Source organism: Schistocerca americana, chromosome 5, assembly GCF_021461395.2.
Source record: "Schistocerca americana isolate TAMUIC-IGC-003095 chromosome 5, iqSchAmer2.1, whole genome shotgun sequence".
NCBI classification, from domain to species: domain Eukaryota; kingdom Metazoa; phylum Arthropoda; class Insecta; order Orthoptera; family Acrididae; genus Schistocerca; species Schistocerca americana.
Genome location: NC_060123.1, coordinates 285,950,804 through 285,971,085, shown reverse-complemented (window position 1 = coordinate 285,971,085; position 20,282 = coordinate 285,950,804). Strand labels below are relative to the sequence as shown.

The following is a 20,282-nucleotide window of genomic DNA, read 5'->3' as shown; positions in this document are numbered from 1 at the left end:
GCTGCCCTCAGATAAAAAGCATCCTATTATATTCGAATTTCAGAATTATATTTTTATTACTTCTACATCTTTTCTTACCCTAGTGATATCACTAGGGGTAAGATAGATACTGCCTACAGGAAAATTAAAGAGACCTTTGGAGAAAAGAGAACTACTTGTATGAATACCAAGAGCTCAGAGGGAAAACCAGTTCTAAGCAAATAAGGGAAAGCAGAAAAGCGGCAAAAGCACATAGAGGGTCTATGCAAGGTCATTGTACTTGAGGGCAATATTATGGAAGAGGACGAAGGTGAAGATGAAATGGGAGATACGATACTGCGTGAAGAATTTGACAGAGTACTGGAAGACCTAAGTCGAAGCAGGGCCGCGGGAGTAGACAGCATTCCATTAGAACTATTGAAAGCCTTGGGAAAGACAGCCATGACAAAACTCTACCATCTGGTGAGCAAAATGTATGAGACAGGCGAAATGCCATCAGACTTCAAGAAGAATATAATAATTCCAACCCCAAAGAAAGCAGGTGTTGACAGCTGTTAAAATTGCCGAACTGTCAGTTTCATAAGTCACGGCTGAAAAACACCGACACGAATTCTTTAAAGAAATACTGTTAGAAGTCGACCTTGGGGAAGATCAGTTTGGATTCCGTAGAAATGTTAGAAATGTTGGAACACGTGAGGCAATACTGACCCTACGACTTATCTTAGAAGATAGATTAAGGAATGGCAAACCTACGTTTCTAGCATTTGTAGACTTAGAGAAAGCTTTTGACAATGTTGACTGGAATACTTTCTTTCTAATTTTGAAGGTGGCAGGGATCAAATGCAAAGAGCGAAAGGCTATTTACATTTGGTGCAGAAACCAGATGGCAGTTATAAGAGTCGACGGACATGAAAGGGAAGCAGTGGTTGGGAATGGAGTGAGACAGGATTGTAGCCTATCCCCGATGTTATCAATCTATACATTGAGCAAGCAGTAAAGGAAACAAAAGAAGAATTTGGAGTAGGAATTAAAATCCACGGAGGAGAAATAAAAACTTTGAGGTTTGCCCATGACATTGTAATTCTGTCAGAGACAGCAAAGGACCTGGAAGAGCAGTTGAACGGAATGGACAGTGTCTTCAAAGCAGACTATAAGATGAACATCAACAAAAGCAAATGGAATGTAGTGTCATTAAATCGGGTGATGATGATGGAATTAAATTAGGAAATGAGAACTTAAAGTAGAAGATGAGTTTTGCTATATGGGGAGCAAAATAACTGATGATGTTCGAAGTAGGGAGGATATAAAATGTAGACTGGTAATGGAAAGAACAGCATTTCTGAAGAAGATAAATTTGTTAACATCGAGTATAGATTTAAGAATCAGGAAGTCTTTTCTCAAAATATTCGTATGGAGTATAGCCATGTATGGATGTGAAACGTGGACGATAAATAATTTAGATAAGAAGAGAATAGAAGCTTTCGAAATGTGATACTATAGAACAATGCAGAAGATTAGATGGGTAGATCATGTAACTAATGAGGAGGTGCTGAATAGAACTGGGGACAATTTGACTGGAAGAAGGGATCGGTTGGTAGGACATGTTCTGAGGCATCAAGGGATCACCAGTTTAGTATTGGAGGGCAGCGTGGAGGGTGAAATCGTAGGAGGAGACCAAGAGTTGAATATACTAAACAGAATCAGAAGGATGTAGGACGCAGTAGTCACCTGGAAATGAAGAAGCTTGCACAGGATAGAGTAGCATAGAGAGCTGCATCAAACGAGTCTCTGGACTGAAGACCACAACAACAGTAACATATCTTTTTTATATTAGTCTCGAAAATCGTACGACGTTTCTCTTGTATCCACAGAAATCAACGGTTCATGCAAGTAGGGACATAGTCCATACCTTCCACAGTCTGATACTGGGTTGAAAATAAATCTGAAATCCCGGCGGCGTATTAATATTTATCTCGTCTACAGACTGGAGCAATTTCTTTTCATTTACGCCACTTGGAATTAGAAGAACAATGCCAGACGGTTTAGGTGTAACAGCGCACTGGTTCCTGGAGAGCATGCTGGTAGAGGTATCTTCGTTCTGGAGAGCAAGCCAATAGATGTACCTAGTTTCTGGAGAGCATGCGAATAGAATTACTTGATTCCTGGAGAGCATGCCGATGGAGAAACCTGGTTCCTGTGGAGCATGTCGATAGATGTACCTATTTCCTGGAGAGCCTGCTCATGGAGATACCTGGTTCCTGGAGAGCATACTCGTGGAGCTACCTGGTTTCTAGAGAGTATATCTGTAGATTTACCTGATTCCTGGTGAGCATGCTCGCAGAGGTACCTAGCTTCTGCAGAGTATGCTGATAGAGGTACCTGAGAGGTACCTGGCTCCTGGAGAGTTGCAAGTGGAGGTACTTGTTTCCTGGAGAGCATGCCAATATAAGTACCTGGTTCCTATAGAGGATGCTGATATAGGTATCTGGTTCCCGCAGAGTGTGTCAGTAGTTGTACCTGACTTCTGGAGAGCATGATGGCAGATGTACCTGGTTCCTGGAGAGCATATCAGTAGATGTACCTGGTTTCTAGAGAGTATGTCAGTAGATTTACCTGATTCCTGGTGAGCATGCTCACAGAGGTACCTAGGTTTTGGAGAGCAGGCTGATAGAGGTACCTGAGAGGTATCTGGTTCCTGGAGAGTGCAAGTAGAGGTACTTGGTTCCTAGAGAGCATGCCAGTAGAAGTACGTGGTTCCTATAGAGGATGCTGATACAGGTATCTGGTTCCTGCAGAGCGTGTCAGTAGTTGTGCCTGATTTCTGTAGAGCATGTTGGCAGATGTACCTGGTTCCTGGAGAGCATATCAGTAGATGTACCTGATTTCCAGAGAACATGTCGGTGGATGTACCTGGTTCCTGGAGAGTGTGTCGATAAAGGTACCTGGTTCCTAGAGAGCATGCCGGTGGAGCCGATGCGAGTGAAGAAGTTGCGCAGGGGTGAGGGCGCGGCGTGCAGCAGCTCGTGCCGCGGCGACGGCTGCGGCGTCGACGACGCAGACAGCGACACCGCCACGTGGGCGGGTACCGGTGGACCGGCGGAAGGTGCATGGGCGGGGGAGGGGGTGGGTCCGGAGGCGGGCGGCAGCAGGGGGCGGCGCGGCGACACATCGGGGGCGGAGGCGCGGCCCAGGCGCCAGCCCGGCCTCCTGCGCACGCTGGGCTCGCGGTCGGCGGAGGCGGGGGCGCCGCCGTCGCTCTGGCGCCGCATCGCCTCCAGCTTGCGGCCCATACGCCGCCCCCACGTCGACAGCACTGCAACAACACGGCAGAGCACAGGTAATGCGAGGTAGTGTCACGGAACAGCTGCCGGTCTCCCTGTACACAGATAGTGTTAGCAACAACACTGCAATACTACGGAGGGACAAAAGTAACGCGAGGAAGCGTTGTAGCAGCGCTGGTGTTCTCCGTCTGCATAAACAGCTGTTGCATACGCTGCGCAGCAATCTGAGGCTGTTAGCTGATGACGCTGTTTTGTACTGGAATCTGCCATCGTCATGTTACAGTGGGAGGGATTCAGAAGTCGACCCGAAAAGAATTTCTATTTGAATATCTTTCTTCGGGAAAGTGCTACAGTCGTACAAAATTCCTGAAATGACAATATTGTTCGCCTTAGACAGTTACTATTTAGTTTCTAGTGATGGTCAGGTATTATGCCATTTTCGAGCTGTAGTTTTTCAGCTACAGCTTCAATATGGCCCAATAATGGAAAGTCCAATTTACGAAAATGAACAATCTACTTGCTTATCTGTCTTCTGTGCGTTCCTACTCCACTCATTTCATTACAATGAAATTTTGGTGAATTGTTACGTGGATGCCCGCGAAGGTTTCTATGGGGATAAGAACCACTTACTTAGTGGTGGGGGGGGGGGGGGGGGGGGGTGAAAAAAGGGTAACACGCACGCTTAACTCAGATACGTTCGGAGCAATTTCAATCAAAATTTTTCACATACACCTAGCGCTGGAGGTGAGGCTGAGAAAACGTGACAGGTGAAAGTATGATATAACGACCGATATTAGTATTAAATCCATAGTTTCCGGAGTCTCTGGGTGCAATATTGGGGACAGTCATGATGACTTTACACGTAGAGTCGTAAATAAAGCGGGGGGGGGGGGGGAGGGAGGGGGGAGGCGGGAGGGGGGGACGCTGCTAACGCGCTACCTATCAGCGTATTTCTGCATCGCCTGGAAAAATTTATACGGAACTCGCCACACGTATCACTTGCTATATGGAAAAATTTACAGGGACAGTACGGAACCACGTGGTTGAGGGATGCGTTCGAATGGCGTGACCCAAAAGTGTAAGCCAGGAATGCCTGGAGGAATTGCAACCAAAACTGTTCTATACGTCACTCACTATTTGCATAAAAGTGCTGTGGGTTAACATATTCCACTAGCGCTAGGGATGGGAATGGCGACGAGCAGAGGTGACATGTAGGAAAGTCCGAAATCTATGTGCTGCGATTTCTTTCCTGTAATTAGTTGCCTTTGAATTTATTTGCATTGTCATTGCATCAACCACATCGCGAGAATGAGCACTGGAGTGATCCAATAATTTCGCTGGCGTTTTTTGGGACCAAAGATCATGCAACACGGCTCAATGCGACTGATAAATTTAACGTCCTCTCTGGAGTCACATGGTGTAATTCAGCGGAAAATGAAACAGTTCCCAGCGTCAGTTCTTTTTTCGAAACTGCGATCAGTTACTGGCAGAATTACAGGCTTGCTCAGAATTTAGGTGAAACTGCGGGGCGAAACTCGCTAGAGATACGGATGAAATACATGTTTAAATGTGTGTGAAATGTATTAGATGTATGTGTGATATATACGCCACAGTCACAGTAATGTGATCACAGCCTCTGTTCAATGTCAACTTGCAATAACCACTCACAGATGGCACGAGGCAGTACTATCAGTGGAGGACATATAAAGCGCGTTGGAGGGACTTGGAAAACAGGCAGTCGTGTTAATGCGGAAATCTGACGCTCAAACGAGCATAATCATTGGCTTTCGGTCCAAGGGTGGAAGCATTTCCGAAACGGCTAAGTTGGTGAAGCGTTCACGTGCCGCCGTGGTTGAAGTATACCGTGCATGGCACAATGACGCTGTCCCAAACCGGCGCCGAGGCAGCTGTAGTGCACAACGGTCCATACACGATAGAGGTGACCGGCGGCTGCCGAGATATGAACAGATGAAGAGACGTGAAACTGAACATGTTTTGTTCTATACTACCTTCTCCCAAAGTGTGGAAAGTAAAGAGCATGCAATAGAAGAAGGTATCAGAACGACTTTCGCTTATAAGTTTAGATTCGGTCGTTTCCGGACCAGGGCGTCCGTTATCTCAAATTGATACATTGCCCTTTTCCATCATCCCTGAAATTTTGTTCCATTGTTACAGAATCAGCCTCCACATATTGTACATGAAATGTATTCGCGGTTGCGAATATGGACTACATCAGCTGTATAATGGAATGACGACAACGAAAATTTGTGCCTGACAAGAACCTGAACCCGGATTTCCCGCTTATTGCGAGCGGTCGCCTTACCATGAGGCTAACTGAGCACGCTTCACCGCCAAACTTCCTTTTGTCGCTCATTCACGTGTGTTTGGGTCTGGCCGTGAGGGGTGCTCGGATAGGTTAGTGGCAAGGCGACCGCTCGTGATAAGCGGGAAATCCGGGTTCCAGTCCCGGTCTGGCGCAAATTTTCATTGTCGTCACTCCATCATGCAGCTGACGATAGTCCTTTTTCACAAATTTGAATACAGGTAACGGCTGTAATTGCTACAGTGCCCTTTCCACATTGCGTCTTGTTTCTGAATAACAACCCCCTTCTTCATCCGAACAGGTCTCGAGAGATCCAACGAAGCCGACCGACCGCCGTGTCATCTCAGGCCATAGACGACACTGGATGCAGATATGGAGGGGAATGTGGTCAGCACACCGCTCTCCCGGCCGTTACCAGTTTTCGTAAGTGGAGCTGCTGATTTTCAATCAAGTAGCTCCTCAATTGGCTTCACAAGGTCTGAACGCAGTCCACTTGCCAGCAGACCGGGCGGTCACCCAGCCATGTGGTAGCCAAGCCCAACAGCGCTTAACTTCGGTGATCTAACTGGAACCGGTGTTACCACTGCGGCAAGGCCGTTGACTATGAACAAAACAGGCACTGCAACATCGTACTCTACATGCTGCTTCCTCCCACCTACATCTTGCCAAAAGGCCATGAAGATGTATTCCATGGCCAGCCTTAAGGGGACGGCTTATGGAGCTGACTCGCAGCGACGAAGCGAGGAGCTGCCTGGGAGGGCCAACAACCGGCGCCCTGGGCTCCCAGCAGGTGTCTTAGCCTGTGGCCCGTCTCCGCCAGCCACCGGCGTGACTGTGCGTTCCCGCTAATGCGGCGGCCGCGCCGGCCTCTCATCTCATCTGCCGGCGGCACTTAGCGGCCCTCCAGCGCCAGCCCGCGGGTGTGTCCATCTGCAAATGGACCGCGGCGCTTCCTAATGGCAGGCCGGCGAAACGCAAGCACGGCCGCCGCGAGCCGCGTCTCCCGGCCTTCAACAGGCAGTTCAAGAGGCAGTTCCTCTTCCCCGGTCCTTCATTAACCGGCCTGAATTGGTTTCTTCCTCCGTCATCAGTTCTCTGGTGCCACCACAAATGGCAGCGGAAGTCTATGAAACCCGGGAGAGTGCTCGTTACAGGGCAGCCACAATGAACGGCTCGTCATCAAAAGTATTCGGACTACCCTATGTACGAGGGGCAATTTCGGTTGAAAAAATGCGGAATTTGTCGTAGACATCGTGGCATATTCTCACTTCAGTCCCTATAGTCTCCTGACGTTCCGATATGTGGTGTCGCTATACGTAGCCTTCAAAATGACGTCTGTAAATGAGGTGCGATCCAAGAAGACAACTGTCATTGAGTTTCTTTTGGCGGTAAACTAGAGAATCGCACATATTAATAGGCGCTGGCAGAATCTCTACGGAGGCCTGGCAATGAACAAAAACACTTTTTGTCGTTGGTCGAGGCTTCTGTCATCATCGCAACAAGGTCCCCCAAACGTGTGCGATCTCCCCGCGTGCTGTTCGGCCGTACATAGCTGTGACTCGTGCAGTGTTGGAACGTGTGGACACTCTCATTCGAGGTGATTGATGGATCACTATCAACCACTTCCCTGCTCAAGTGGACGCCTCTGTTGGTAGTGCCGACACACTCGTCCTCCAGTTGGACTACCCAAAACTGTGTGCCCGCTGGGGTCGTCATCACCTAACAGAAACCATAGTGAGCAACGAGGAACTGTCTGTGCGGAATTGCTTGCGCCTTGCGGGACTAATAGTGACAAGTTTTTGTCGAACGTCGTCACAGGCGATGGAACATGGGCTCATCATTTCGAACCAGAAACGGTAATCCATGGAGTTGCACCACACCAAGTCTCCTCCGAAGAAAAAGTTCGAAGCAGAAACCACTACTGGTAAAGTCATGGCGACCATCTTGCGGAACTCTGAAGGGGTTATTCTTTTTGATGTCCTCTCCTACGGTGCAACGATCAACTCTGAAGTTTAATGTGCTACCTTCAGGAAGCTAAAGAAACGAATTCAGCGTGTTGGTCGCCACAAAATTGCAAACGAACTTTTCCTTCTACTTGACAACCAAAGGCCTCACACGTCTGCGCACCCGATAGGAGATCACAAAAGTACATTGGATTGCTCTTCCCCGTCCATCCTACAGCCCGGAACTCTCGCTTTCCGACTTCCCTCTCTTTGTCCCAATGAAGGATGCATCGCGGGAAGCACTACGTGGATGATAGAGAGGATATTGATGCATCGAGACGTTGGCTTCGACGTCGACTAGTAGAGTGATACCATGCGGGCATACAGGTCTCCCCAGTAAGATGGCGTAACGCCATCACTTTGAATGAAGATTATGTTGAAAAATGCGGTTTCGTAGCCAAAAGATTGAGGAATAATACGATGTAACGGAATCCTCAATAAAGTCAATCTGCATCCATAAAAAAAAGTATTACTTATTGAAACCACTCGTAACGCGGTGTGGCCACTAGATGTCACGAAGAACAAACCAACCCATAAAAGAGGAGACGAGGAGTATTGTGCTGTTGGTAGAGAAGCAGTAACAGCAAAGTGGGTCGGTCAGGAGAAATCAGTAACACTGAACGTGGTCTAGTCACTGTATCTTTCAGGGAAATTTTGCCGGCCGGAGTGGCCGAGCGATTCTAGGCGCTTTCAGTCTGGAACAGCGCGACCACTACGGTCGCAGGTTCGAATCCTGCCTCGGGCATGTATGTGTGTGACGTCCTTAGGTTAGTTAGGTTTAAGTAGTTCTAAGTTATAGGGGACTGATGACCTCCGCTGTTAAGTCCCATAGTGCTCAGAGCCCTTTGAACCATTTTTGAAGGGAAATTTTAATCCTCTTGAAGCTCTCCAAATCGACTGTTGGTGATATGATTGTAAAGTGGAAACGCGATGGAACAACCACAGCAATACCATGACCACGCAGACCTCGTGCACTGACTGACAGTATCGAGCATTGTGGAGGGTGGTTATAAAAAATCGCGTAGAATCAACGGAAGGAGTCACTCGTATGTTTCAGAGTGCTGCCAGCAGTCCAGGTATCACGATGGCTGCGCGTAGGGGTTTAAAAAGAATGAGACACAGTGATCGAGTAGCTTCTCATGAGCCGTTCATTTCTGTAGCCAGTGCCGAGCGAAGCTTGAGGTGATGTCAAGAGCGACGCCAATGGAAAATGAGTGACTGGAATGCGTGAGTTGGAGTGCTGAATCAAGCTATATACTGTGGAAACCCGACGGAAATGTATGGATTCCGCGAATGCGTGGAGAACATCATGCATAGTGGAGTACAGAAGACGTGGCGGTAGGATGCGAAAGTGATTTCCATGGTTAGGTTGTGGTTCCCTTATTGTGCTTAAGAAAACACTAAATTCGGAAGGATGTGTAAACAATTTAGAGCTCTGTGTGTTGCGTGTATTGGAAGAAAAAGTTGGTGACGATTGCATCAGTATGATAATGCGTGTTGCCATAAAGCAGCGTATGTGGGGCAATGTTTTGTGGAGAGTAACATTCTTGAAATGTAGTGCCCTACCCAGAGATCCGACGTGAACTAATGGAACAACTATGGGATGAGTGAGAACGTCACTTCGCTTCAGACCACAGCGGCTAACACTGCTACCTTCTCTCATCTGGACCGTCCATGAAGATGGACCGGGATTGCTCCACAGTCATTCAGACACCTCACTGAAAGTGTCCCAGCAGAGTTCAAACCGTCGTAAAGGCGAAGTGTAGAAACACCTCATATAAATGTTCACTAACAACCGTCAGAATAAATTTATCAGCAGTGTGTATTGTGTGATTCCCTAGTCTACATCTACGCAGCATAAACTAAAGTAACGTGTTGCACAGAAATAAGCCCATTGTTGTGTGATTACGTAATTGGCGAACTATCATTGGAAAAAGTCAATCCATGGAATATCTGAGACTATGCGTATGTAGCAATTTAGAGTGAAATGGACACTTGAAAGTAGTCCTACGAAAGGTAGATTCCACACTGAGGATCACTGGAAGAACCCGTGACGAAGATAGCATAAAAAACCCTTGTTCGACACATACTTTAATATTGCTTTTCAGCCTGGAGCACGTACCAAATGGGATTAAAAGAGAAAATAGAGAAGATCCGAAGAAGAGGTGCATGTTTTGTCAGAATTTAATTTAGTAAGCGTGAAACAGTCATGAAAATGTTCATCAAGCCTGTACGGTCAGGCGGTACGAGAAAGGCATTGTGCATCGCATATGGTTTACTGATAAAATTTCAAGGGGGTACTCTCCATGAAGAGTCAGCTAATATAATACTTCCTTCTACGTATATCTCTCGAAAACACCATGAAGGTCAAACTACAGGGATCTGAGCACACACGCAGGCTTAACAATAATGGTTTTTTCTGTTCATAATTTTCTACTACAAAAGAAAAGACGGAAAGTGAGGTTTGTACACAAAGTACCTTCCCTCACATACCAAAAGGTATTGCGGGGTGCAGACGTAGATGTAGGCCACCTTAAGTTATGTGGTGGACGGAACACTATGGTCTCCCCTTTTCCAGCTGCTTTCGCAAATTACGCACCCGAAGAACTTTGTCCATTAGCTTCCGTATCAGCAATAATTTATCCGATTTCCTCGTTTTTGCGATTTCGTGGGATGTATGAGGGAACAAGTAATACGTTGCCAGACTTTTCATTGGACGTACGCTCTCGGAATTTTAGCACTAAATAACTCTGTGATATCTAATAACTTTTTTTTTTGAGGGGGGGGGGGGGGGGCAGACTCTGGAATTTTAAGAGCATCTACTTAATGCTCTCGTACTACGAAACGAAGTCATGAACGAAACACGCCGCTATTTTTTAGATCTCTTCTATCTCCTCTGCTAGTCCCAAAATTTGTTTTCTGTGGTCGTTCCACTTCACGAAAATCCGAACGGTTACTCCTACATATTTTATGAGTTTCCAGCGATTTATGGCCAATTGTGTCATGCCAACTTAATGAGTCACTACACATGTTTATGCACAGTGCGTCCTTTTTTTTTTACGTTGAGCGTCAACTACTAGTCCCCGCAGCAGTGGTAAATCCTCTGCAGGTCTTCTTGCATTACGCTATCTATAGTTGTCTAGCGTTCTAGTGGTAATGCGCGGTCCTGGAAACCGGAAAGTCGTGGGATTGAATCCCGCTCGGACCTTCATCTCTCAAGGATATGAAGACTCGGAACGATGATTTAGATTCCATTTTGAACTTTATATCTGGTGGATAATTGCTGGGGTTAAGGACACTCAAGTCGTTTAAATGGTTTCCAATTGAGAAACATGCGCCAGGCCGTTGAACCACACGGAATTATTATTATATGTAGGCCTTTCACACCTAGAATAGCTCCATCTCGGAACAACCTTTCAGGACTTCCGAAATTCTCCACTAGATCATTTACGCAGCCTTTATTGCCTCACAGGTTTTCAGGAAGATAAAAGAAACAGAAAAACAACTGGAGTTGAAAGGTCAGATTTATGATTCTGAGAAAATGAAAGATGAAGAATGAAGGAAAGTAAAAATAAAGAGTTATATTCATGTTGTTCTTGGTTGCCTTAAAACGACATAAAAAAGTTGAGGAACAGGATATTAGGTCGACCTTATTGCATTAAAAACTGTATTGCTTAAAGGCAAGGCCGCAATCAACTATTCCAACTATTAGCAGATTCGACGTTTGTCGTCTGGAGATAATCGGTACTATGGCTGCTCCTGATCCGTCTGGAGACGTCTTCAGTGATTTTTTGCTCCTGCTGGTCAAGTCCAGCTTGAGCTGACCATCAGGTGGACTTCAGCTGCGGAAGATTATCGAGGATCGAGAGCCGCAGTTGAATCCACTATCTAAAGATGACAAACGTCCAAACTGGTGATAGCTGTAAACTTTGTTTTCGGCTGTGAAAATAAATTTGATATTTAGTTATGATCCACCACGATATGGCAAATTCAAGTACATTACATTATTACACATTGTGAGTCCGGATTACAGTGGGAAGTAGATGCAGTATTAATCTCAATCGATAACCAATTGAAACGAAGTATGTTCATATTAATGGAGCTAAATTTTTGAGTTGATCGTGCTTAATTAAGCGAGTTTACCGCTCCCGCGGTGGCTGAAGAAGGCGGAACTTCACAAAGTGCCATTAAACTCCGACCCAAGTTGAGGGGCCGAAGGGTAGTAGCGCACGGTTTCGCCACGTGGGTCTGTCTACATCCAGCTGTGACTTTCTCATAAACCGACCACGTAATACTGTGCGACGAAAGCGTCTTTCACTCTCAGTATGTTCTTGTTTTTCTTACAAAAGCTTCTATTAATGTTTCTTCAAACTGGAAAACTGATTAAACAAAGAAGGTATCGCATTAAGTGAATTTCTAAAGGACCACGCTCAAGAAGTGATTGCAGGATGAACAGGCACAAAAAAAACCACGTTTCTCTTCACGTGACATTCATAACCGTTATTTATTGTCAATCATAAAATCCGCTACAGCTGTACAAATCGTTTGTTTCTAAAAATGAAAGAACTACTAGAGAAAGTAACTTCATTATTGCTTCATTTACACGCATTTTACGGTAGCACTGAGAATTTTATCTGGTTTATTGCAACTGTAGTTTTGCTTTTATTTTCTTTCTCTTTAAGTTCTTATGACGCAGACAGACAGTGGCTACCCAGATATGAGCCCAAGGTAGAAATTATTCAGCTTGTCACTAAGCTGGTGATGAAATCAGTGATATTATTGGTTTGTCACGCAAATATAAACTTGATGTAAGTAATAATTTTCATTATGTGGATGTCCGAATCAGTCGTTTTGCGTTTCTTTGAAACAGATAGACCTGGATATCGTAGTTATCATATTCTTTGTTTTTGGCCGTTTCGTCTCTAACGGAACTTCATAGTAAGTGAAGATTTGTGGGGAGTCTACTCACTTCTTCATTTAGGGAAATCACGGAAAACCTAAATCAGAATAGCAGGACGCGGGATTGAACCGTCGTCCTCCCGAATGTGAGTCCAGTGTGCTAGCCACTGCGCCATCTCGCTCGGTATTGGAATTACGGACGAAACTGGTGAAATGCTACACCTGGAGCATTGCACTGTACGGAGCAGAGACTGGATCATGAGGAAAATGAAGAATAGAGTAGATGGAATGGACAGATCGGGTGACAAACGCCGATGTACTGAGAAGAGTAGGAAGGAAGAAAACTGTTCTGAATACAGTTCTTCAGAGAAAGGCCAACAGCATCAGAGACAAACTTAGACCAGAGGGGCGCATACACGAAGTCATCGAAGGGACGATAAAAGAAACAACAGGACGAGGAAGAAGAAAAATTTAGCATCTGGATAACATGAAAGATGGAAGGAAATACAGCGGACTAAAGGAAGAAGCTGAAGACAGGGTACATTTGGGATAGAAATCCATACGAAGGCACGTACCTGCCACTAGGCAGAATATTGCATAAAAATAATATCCTACTACGAGGGAGTACGTAAACAAGCCATATACACTGAACGAACGTACAACAATCATTCACCAAGAAATTTCTGTCATACTAAGTACTTGCGGTTTGTTTCTGACAGCAGACTTGACGAGAGCGTAGCGAAAAGTTGACACCACTTAGATGACGTAATTTCCAAATCCTAAGACTTTGTTTATAGCCTTATTTATTATCATTTTTAAATGTCTTATGTACCCCAATATGTTGTATGAACACGATAGCTGCTGTGTATAAAGTTCTGTGCATTTATGACGAAGTGTACGGTAACACTGGAACCAGAAAAAGAAGAATTAACACTCGCTTAGAAGATCGTAAGAGAAACCGTCGCTTTGGTCAAAGTGATTAGTCGACGGTAGCGGAACATACAATATAGTGTAAAATTAGCGTTTTAATTGAGACAACGCGTTATCATGCGCTCATGTATAGAGAGGCAATAGAAATTCATAAACACTGTAACAATTTTAACGGAACGGAAGGAGGAATTGAATTTATTAAAATATGGATGCCGATTTTGCAGCAAGAGACAAACGACCGATGAGTATTAATTGAGCGTGGTCACCGGTCAGAGGCAATCACGACGAGTGGTAGTGCCCTCTATATAGCTCATAATGCACCTATAAATTAGGGCCCTATTATCTTTCGATGAAGTTACCGAAGTTACCTGTTAGACTTGTGAAAGTCACGCTCGCAGCTGGGGGATGAATCGTTAGCAACTACTTTTATTAATAGACCAAGGTCTTTCAGTCCGGAAGTTTTGGCTAAAGTAAGCACCGTCATTCGCAGAATTATTCAGTGAAGTATTATTAACTAATAACTGTAAGATCATTTTAGTCGCACCCCGTATTTTTCATCAGGATAATACGGTAGGCCACATAGAAACTTTGGGGAATGGGGGAGCTGTGGGACCTGAAATATTATTTGTTCAAATACGTCACATGTCTCCATGTTTGCGCCTTCTAATTGCCCTGGAAAAATTCAAGCTGTTTGCAGCGCCCGGCTCCCTGCGCCGCTTTTGGTGAGTACTCGTATTGTTTATTCCAGACCCCAAACGCTAAATCCGGTCGGTAAAAGTAACTCCCAGTGCGTGTGTCACTGGATGGAGGCGGCAGGTGGCTTCTGGGGCAGGTGATAGCGCGACTCGCTGACGCATGCGGGCGACGCTGCAGCAACCATCCTGGCAAACTACTCTATCCGTGCTCCTATCGTCGTAGGGTAACGGGAGTTCAGGCAATTCGAGATGTTTGCTGAAGGTCCTCGGCGGTTACCCGTTGATAGAGGTGAGCGAAATCACACCAACTACGAGGGTGAGTCAAATGAAAACCTTAAATTTGTAATAACAAATCGAAATTTCGCTCCGTTATCCTGTAAGTTGGTAAGAGTGCTACAAACAGCGTGCAGAATGGCCTGTAGGTGGCAGCATTGTGCAGATGCACACACCCTCGCAGTATGAGTATAAAGATGGCCGCCCCACTTGCGACTTGCACTAGGGAAGAACAGCGTTCTGTTATTCGGTTTGTGCGTAGTGAAGGTCTGAAACCTATTGAAATTCATCCACGAATGAAGGTTCAGTTCGGCGATGCATGTTTCTCACGGCAGCAAGTCTACGAATGGAGTAGGAAGTTCGCAAATAGTGTGACTTCAGTGGAAGATGCTCCTCTTCCAGGCCATGCATAACGAGTTGTGACTCCACAGAACATTGCAGCAGTTGAAGCCATAGTGAAGGAAAACCACCGCGTGACACTGAATGACATTGCAGCATGTTTACAGATTAGTCATGGGTGACCACACCACATTGTGGATGATGTGCTCCAGTTTCACAAAGTGTCTGCAAGATGGGTGCCACTCTAGCTGACTCCTGAAATGAGAGAACGACGTGTTGATGCTTATGAAGAACTTCTTCGGCACTTTGAACGAGAAGGTGATAGCCTCCTTGCAAGAATCGATACTGGGAACGAAACCTAGGTTCACTTCATTCTTCATCAGCAAAACCAAAGAAGTTTCGAACAGAACCATCAGCAGGGAAGGTTATGCTGACTCTCTTTTGGGGACGAAAAAGGCATCATTTTGGAGCATTACATGCCTAGAGGGACCAGTGTCACCAGTACATCATACACAGATCTCCTGAAAAATCATTTGCGGCCTGAAATCAAACAAAGCGACGTGGATTTCTGTCAGCAGGTGTCCTTTTGCAACATGACAATGCAAGGCCCCACACTGCCCGTACAACAGTTGCAACAATCACAGACCTGCACTTCGAGTCTTCCTCATCCACCATACTTACCAGACATTTCCTCAAGTGATTTCCATATGTTTGGACCACTGAAAGACGCACTGGGAGGAAAAAAGTTCTGTTCTGATGAAGAAGTACGCCACGCGGTGCGTGAGTGGTTGCGCGGACTGCCAAAAGAATTTTTTTCTAAAGGAATTTATGCACTTTGTAAGTGCTGGAGGACTTGCATTGAGCGTAGGGGAGATTATGTTGAAAAGTCATACAGCTTTGCACCACTTCTGCACAATAAATAATGTTTTAAAAATACACTCCTGGAAATGGAAAAAAGAACACATTGACACCGGTGTGTCAGACCCACCATACTTGCTCCGGACACTGCGAGAGGGCTGTACAAGCAATGATCACACGCACGGCACAGCGGACACACCAGGAACCGCGGTGTTGGCCGTCGAATGGCGCTAGCTGTGCAGCATTTGTGCACCGCCGCCGTCTGTGTCAGCCAGTTTGCCGTGGCATACGGAGCTCCATCGCAGTCTTTAACACTGGTAGCATGCCGCGACAGCGTGGACGTGAACCGTATGTGCAGTTGACGGACTTTGAGCGAGGGCGTATAGTGAGCATGCGGGAGGCCGGGTGGACGTACCGCCGAATTGCTCAACACGTGGGGCGTGAGGTCTCCACAGTACATCGATGTTGTCGCCAGTGGTCGGCGGAAGGTGCACGTGCCCGTCGACCTGGGACCGGACCGCAGCGACGCACGGATGCACACCAAGACCGTAGGATCCTACGCAGTGCCGTAGGGGACCGCACTGCCACTTCCCAGCAAATTAGGGACACTGTTGCTCCTGGGGTATCGGCGAGGACCATTCGCAACCGTCTCCACGAAGCTGGGCTACGGTCCCGCACACCGTTAGGCCGTCTTCCGCTCACGCCCCAACATCGTGCAGCCCGCCTCCAGTGGTGTCGCGACAGGCGTGAATGGAGGGACAAATGGAGACGTGTCGTCTTCAGCGATGAGAGTCGCTTCTGCCTTGGTGCCAATGATTGTCGTATGCGTGTTTGGCGCCGTGCAGGTGAGCGCCACAATCAGGACTGCATACGACCGAGGCACACAGGGCCAACACCCGGCATCATGGTGTGGGGAGCGATCTCCTACACTGGCCATACACCACTGGTGATCGTCGAGGGGACACTGAATAGTGCACGGTACATCCAAACCGTCATCGAACCCATCGTTCTACCATTCCTAGACCGGCAAGGGAACTTGCTGTTCCAACAGGACAATGCACGTCCGCATGTATCCCGTGCCACCCAACGTGCTCTAGAAGGTGTAAGTCAACTACCCTGGCCAGCAAGATCTCCGGATCTGTCCCCCATTGAGCATGTTTGGGACTGGATGAAGCGTCGTCTCACGCGGTCTGCACGTCCAGCACGAACGCTGGTCCAACTGAGGCGTCAGGTGGAAATGGCATGGCAAGCCGTTCCACAGGACTACATCCAGCATCTCTACGATCGTCTCCATGGGAGAATAGCAGCCTGCATTGCTGCGAAAGGTGGATATACACTGTACTAGTGCCGACATTGTGCATGCTCTGTTGCCTGTGTCTATGTGCCTGTGGTTCTGTCAGTGTGATCATGTGATGTATCTGACCCCAGGCATGTGTCAATAAAGTTTCCCCTTCCTGGGACAATGAATTCACGGTGTTCTTATTTCAATTTCCAGGAGTGTATTTAAGGTTTTTATTTGACTCACCCTCGTAATACCGTATTCTGGTATTCTTGGGAGCGATGGTCTACAAATCGGTAGGTATAACTGGACTGAACTCTTATGAACACCAGGGAGCTTGCTGGAGGGCCTTGCCCATAATGCTCCAAACGTTCTCCATTGGGGAGGGATGAGGCGACCTTGCTGGCCAAGGTAGGATTTACAGGGCACGAAGGCAAACAGTAGAACACTTGCCGTGTGCGGGCAGGTACTATCTTGCAAAAATGTGAGCTCAGGATGGTTTGCCCGTAAGTGCAAAAAGCGGGGCATACAATATCGTCGACGCGCCGCTGTGCTGCAAGGATGCTGCGGATGACAATCAAAGGGGTCCTGCTGTGAAATGAAATGGTCCCTCAGACCATATAACTTCTGGATGTTGGGCCGTATACCAAACGACAGTCAGGTTGACGGCCCACGACTGTCTGGGGCATCTCCAGACGTGTCTTCGCTGGACGTCGCGGGTCTCATCACTGAAGAGAAATCTACTCCAGTCAAAGAGATTCCAGGCCGAATGTGCCCGATACCACTGCAAACTGCTTATTGGTGTACAGAGGTCAGTCGTACTGGGCGCTAGAGACGCCGCGAGCTCAGCCCCCTTACTGTAAGCCGCCTATTAATGGTCCTCGTGTTGCTGGAACACCAATTGCACTTCGAATCGATGATAATAATGAATCCGGTGAAATACAAACGTAGGCTTCCGCGGCCATTGTCACATACAATAATTTTTTTCTGGGTTTGTGACCGCATTGGAATCGACGTTTCGGTCCCTGTTACAAGCGACATTCTTCAGGGTGTTTTTCTTTACTGCTGAATGAGAAAACTTTGTTTCTTATACAGGGTGGTCCATTGATAGTGACCGGACCAAATATCTAACGAAATAAGCATCAAATGAAAAAACTGCAAAGAAACTCGTCCACCTTGAAGGGGGAAACCCGATGGCGCTATGGTTGGCCCACTAGATGGCGCTGCCGTAGGTCAAACGGATATCAACTGCCAACTGGGTTTTTTTAAATAGGAACCACCATTTTTTATTTCTCATTCGTGTAGTACGTAAAGAAATATGAATGTTTTATTTAGTTGGACCACTTTTTTCGCTTTGATATAGACAGATGGCGCTGTAATAGTCACAAACGTATAAGTACGTGGTATCACGTAACAAAATGGTTCAAATGACTCTGAGCACTATGGGACTGAACATCTATGGTCATCAGTCCCCTAGAACTTAGAACTACTTAAACCTAACTAACCTAAGGACATCACACAACATCACGTAACATTCCGCCAGTGCGGACGGTATTTGTTTCGTGATACATTACCCGTGTTAAAATGGACCGATCACCAACTGCGGAAAAGGTCAATATCGTGTTGATGCCTGGCTATTGTGATCAAAACGCCCAACGGGCGTGTGCTATGTATGCTGCTCGGTATCCTGGACGACATCATCCAAGTGTACGGACCGTTCGCCGGATAGTTACGTTATTTAAGGTAGTAGGAAGTGGTCAGCCACATGTGAAACGTCAACCACGACCTGCAACAAATGATGATGCCCAAGTAGGTGTTTTAGCTGCTGTCGCGGCTAATCCGCAAAAACGTCGGTGTTGAGAATCGATTGCACCCGTACCATATTTCTATGCACCAGGAATTGCATGGCGACGACTGTGAACGTCGTATATAGTTCTGCCACCGGGCACAAGAGAAATTACGGGACGATGACAGAATTTTTGCACGCGTTCTATTTAGCGACGAAGCGTCATTCACCAACAGCGGTAACGTAAACCAGCATAATATGCACTATTGGGCAACGGAAAATCCACGATGGCTGCGACAAGTGGAACATCAGCGACCTTGGCGGGTTAATGTATGGTGCGGCATTATGGGAGGAAGGATAATTGGCAGCCAATTTATCGATGGCAATCTAAATGGTGCAATTTATGCTGATTTCCTACGTAATGTTCTACCGATGTTACTACAAGATGTTTCACTGCATAACAGAATGGCGATGTACTTCCATCATGATGGATGTCCGGCACATAGCTCGCGTGCGGTTGAAGCGGTATTGAATAGCGTCCCCGGATATCTTTCTGAGGGGATAGTTGAAGGATATTTACTATCGTGATCCACCGACAAAGCCTGACAACATGCTTGATCACTTTGTCAATGCATTTACGAACATTACGGAAGGCGAACTACTCGCTGTTAAGAGGAATGTTGTTACACGTATTGCCAAATGCACTGAGGTTGACGGACATCATTTTGATCATTTATTGCATTAATGTGGTATTTACAGGTAATCACGCTGTAACAGCATGTGTTCTCAGAAATGATAAGTTCACAAAGGTACATGTATCACATTGGAACAACCGAAATAAAATGTTCAAACGTACCTACGTTCTGTATTTCAATTTAAAAAACCTACCTGTTACCAACTGTTCGTCTAAAATTGTGAGCCACAAAGCGAAAAAAGTGGTCCAACTAAAACGTTCATATTTCTTTACGTACTACACGAATATGTAATAAAAATGGTGGTTCCTATTAAAAAAAACCGCAGTTGATATCCTTTGACCTATGGCACTACCATCTAGCGGGCCAACCACAGCGCCATCTGGTTTCCCCCTTCAAGTTATACAAGTTTCGTTCTTTGTAGTTTTTTCGCTCTTTGTAGTTTTTTTCGTTTGACGCTCATTTCGTGAGATATTTGGCCCGGTCACATTCAATGGACCACCCTGTATAAGAAATAAAGTTTTCTCATTCAGCATTAAACAAAAACACCCTGAAGAAAGCTGTTATGTAATTCTGATGGGCTGTTAAGGATGAAGGGGAAAGACGTTAGAAGTCTTTATTGTTTTTTTTTTATTATTTGTTTTCATTGGTGGATACCAACATTTTGATTGGTGTTTGCATTACTGCTTGTAACTGGTGGAAATTGGCGAATGGAAAACCAGGAGGCAGCTATGACGTGGCGTTGTTTCCCTGCTTTCTAGCGCCGGTCGAGGCGCGCCAGTACTCATAAACCCAAAAAAATTTTATTGAATGAATCCGGTGCTCTGGCTGCCTCCCTGACAGTTGTAGGGTCTTCACGTTCTACCGTCTCTCTAGGTCGGCCGCTTCCTTCTTGATGCTGTATTCGGCCATGGTTCAGCCATTCCCGCCAACATCGCTCCTATT

The 20,282-nt window shown here is 46.2% G+C and overlaps 1 protein-coding gene across 1 annotated transcript in view; it reads right to left on the bottom strand.

Moving 5' to 3' along the window:
- The window catches only part of LOC124616316 (uncharacterized protein KIAA1522-like), a 485,968-nt gene that overhangs the window by 184,931 nt on the left and 280,755 nt on the right, over positions 1-20,282 (bottom strand). Inside the window, exon 3 of the mRNA XM_047144621.1 lies at positions 2,922-3,292. Coding sequence (XP_047000577.1) covers positions 2,922-3,292 — 371 coding nt within the window. The remainder of the gene's footprint in view (positions 1-2,921; positions 3,293-20,282) is intronic.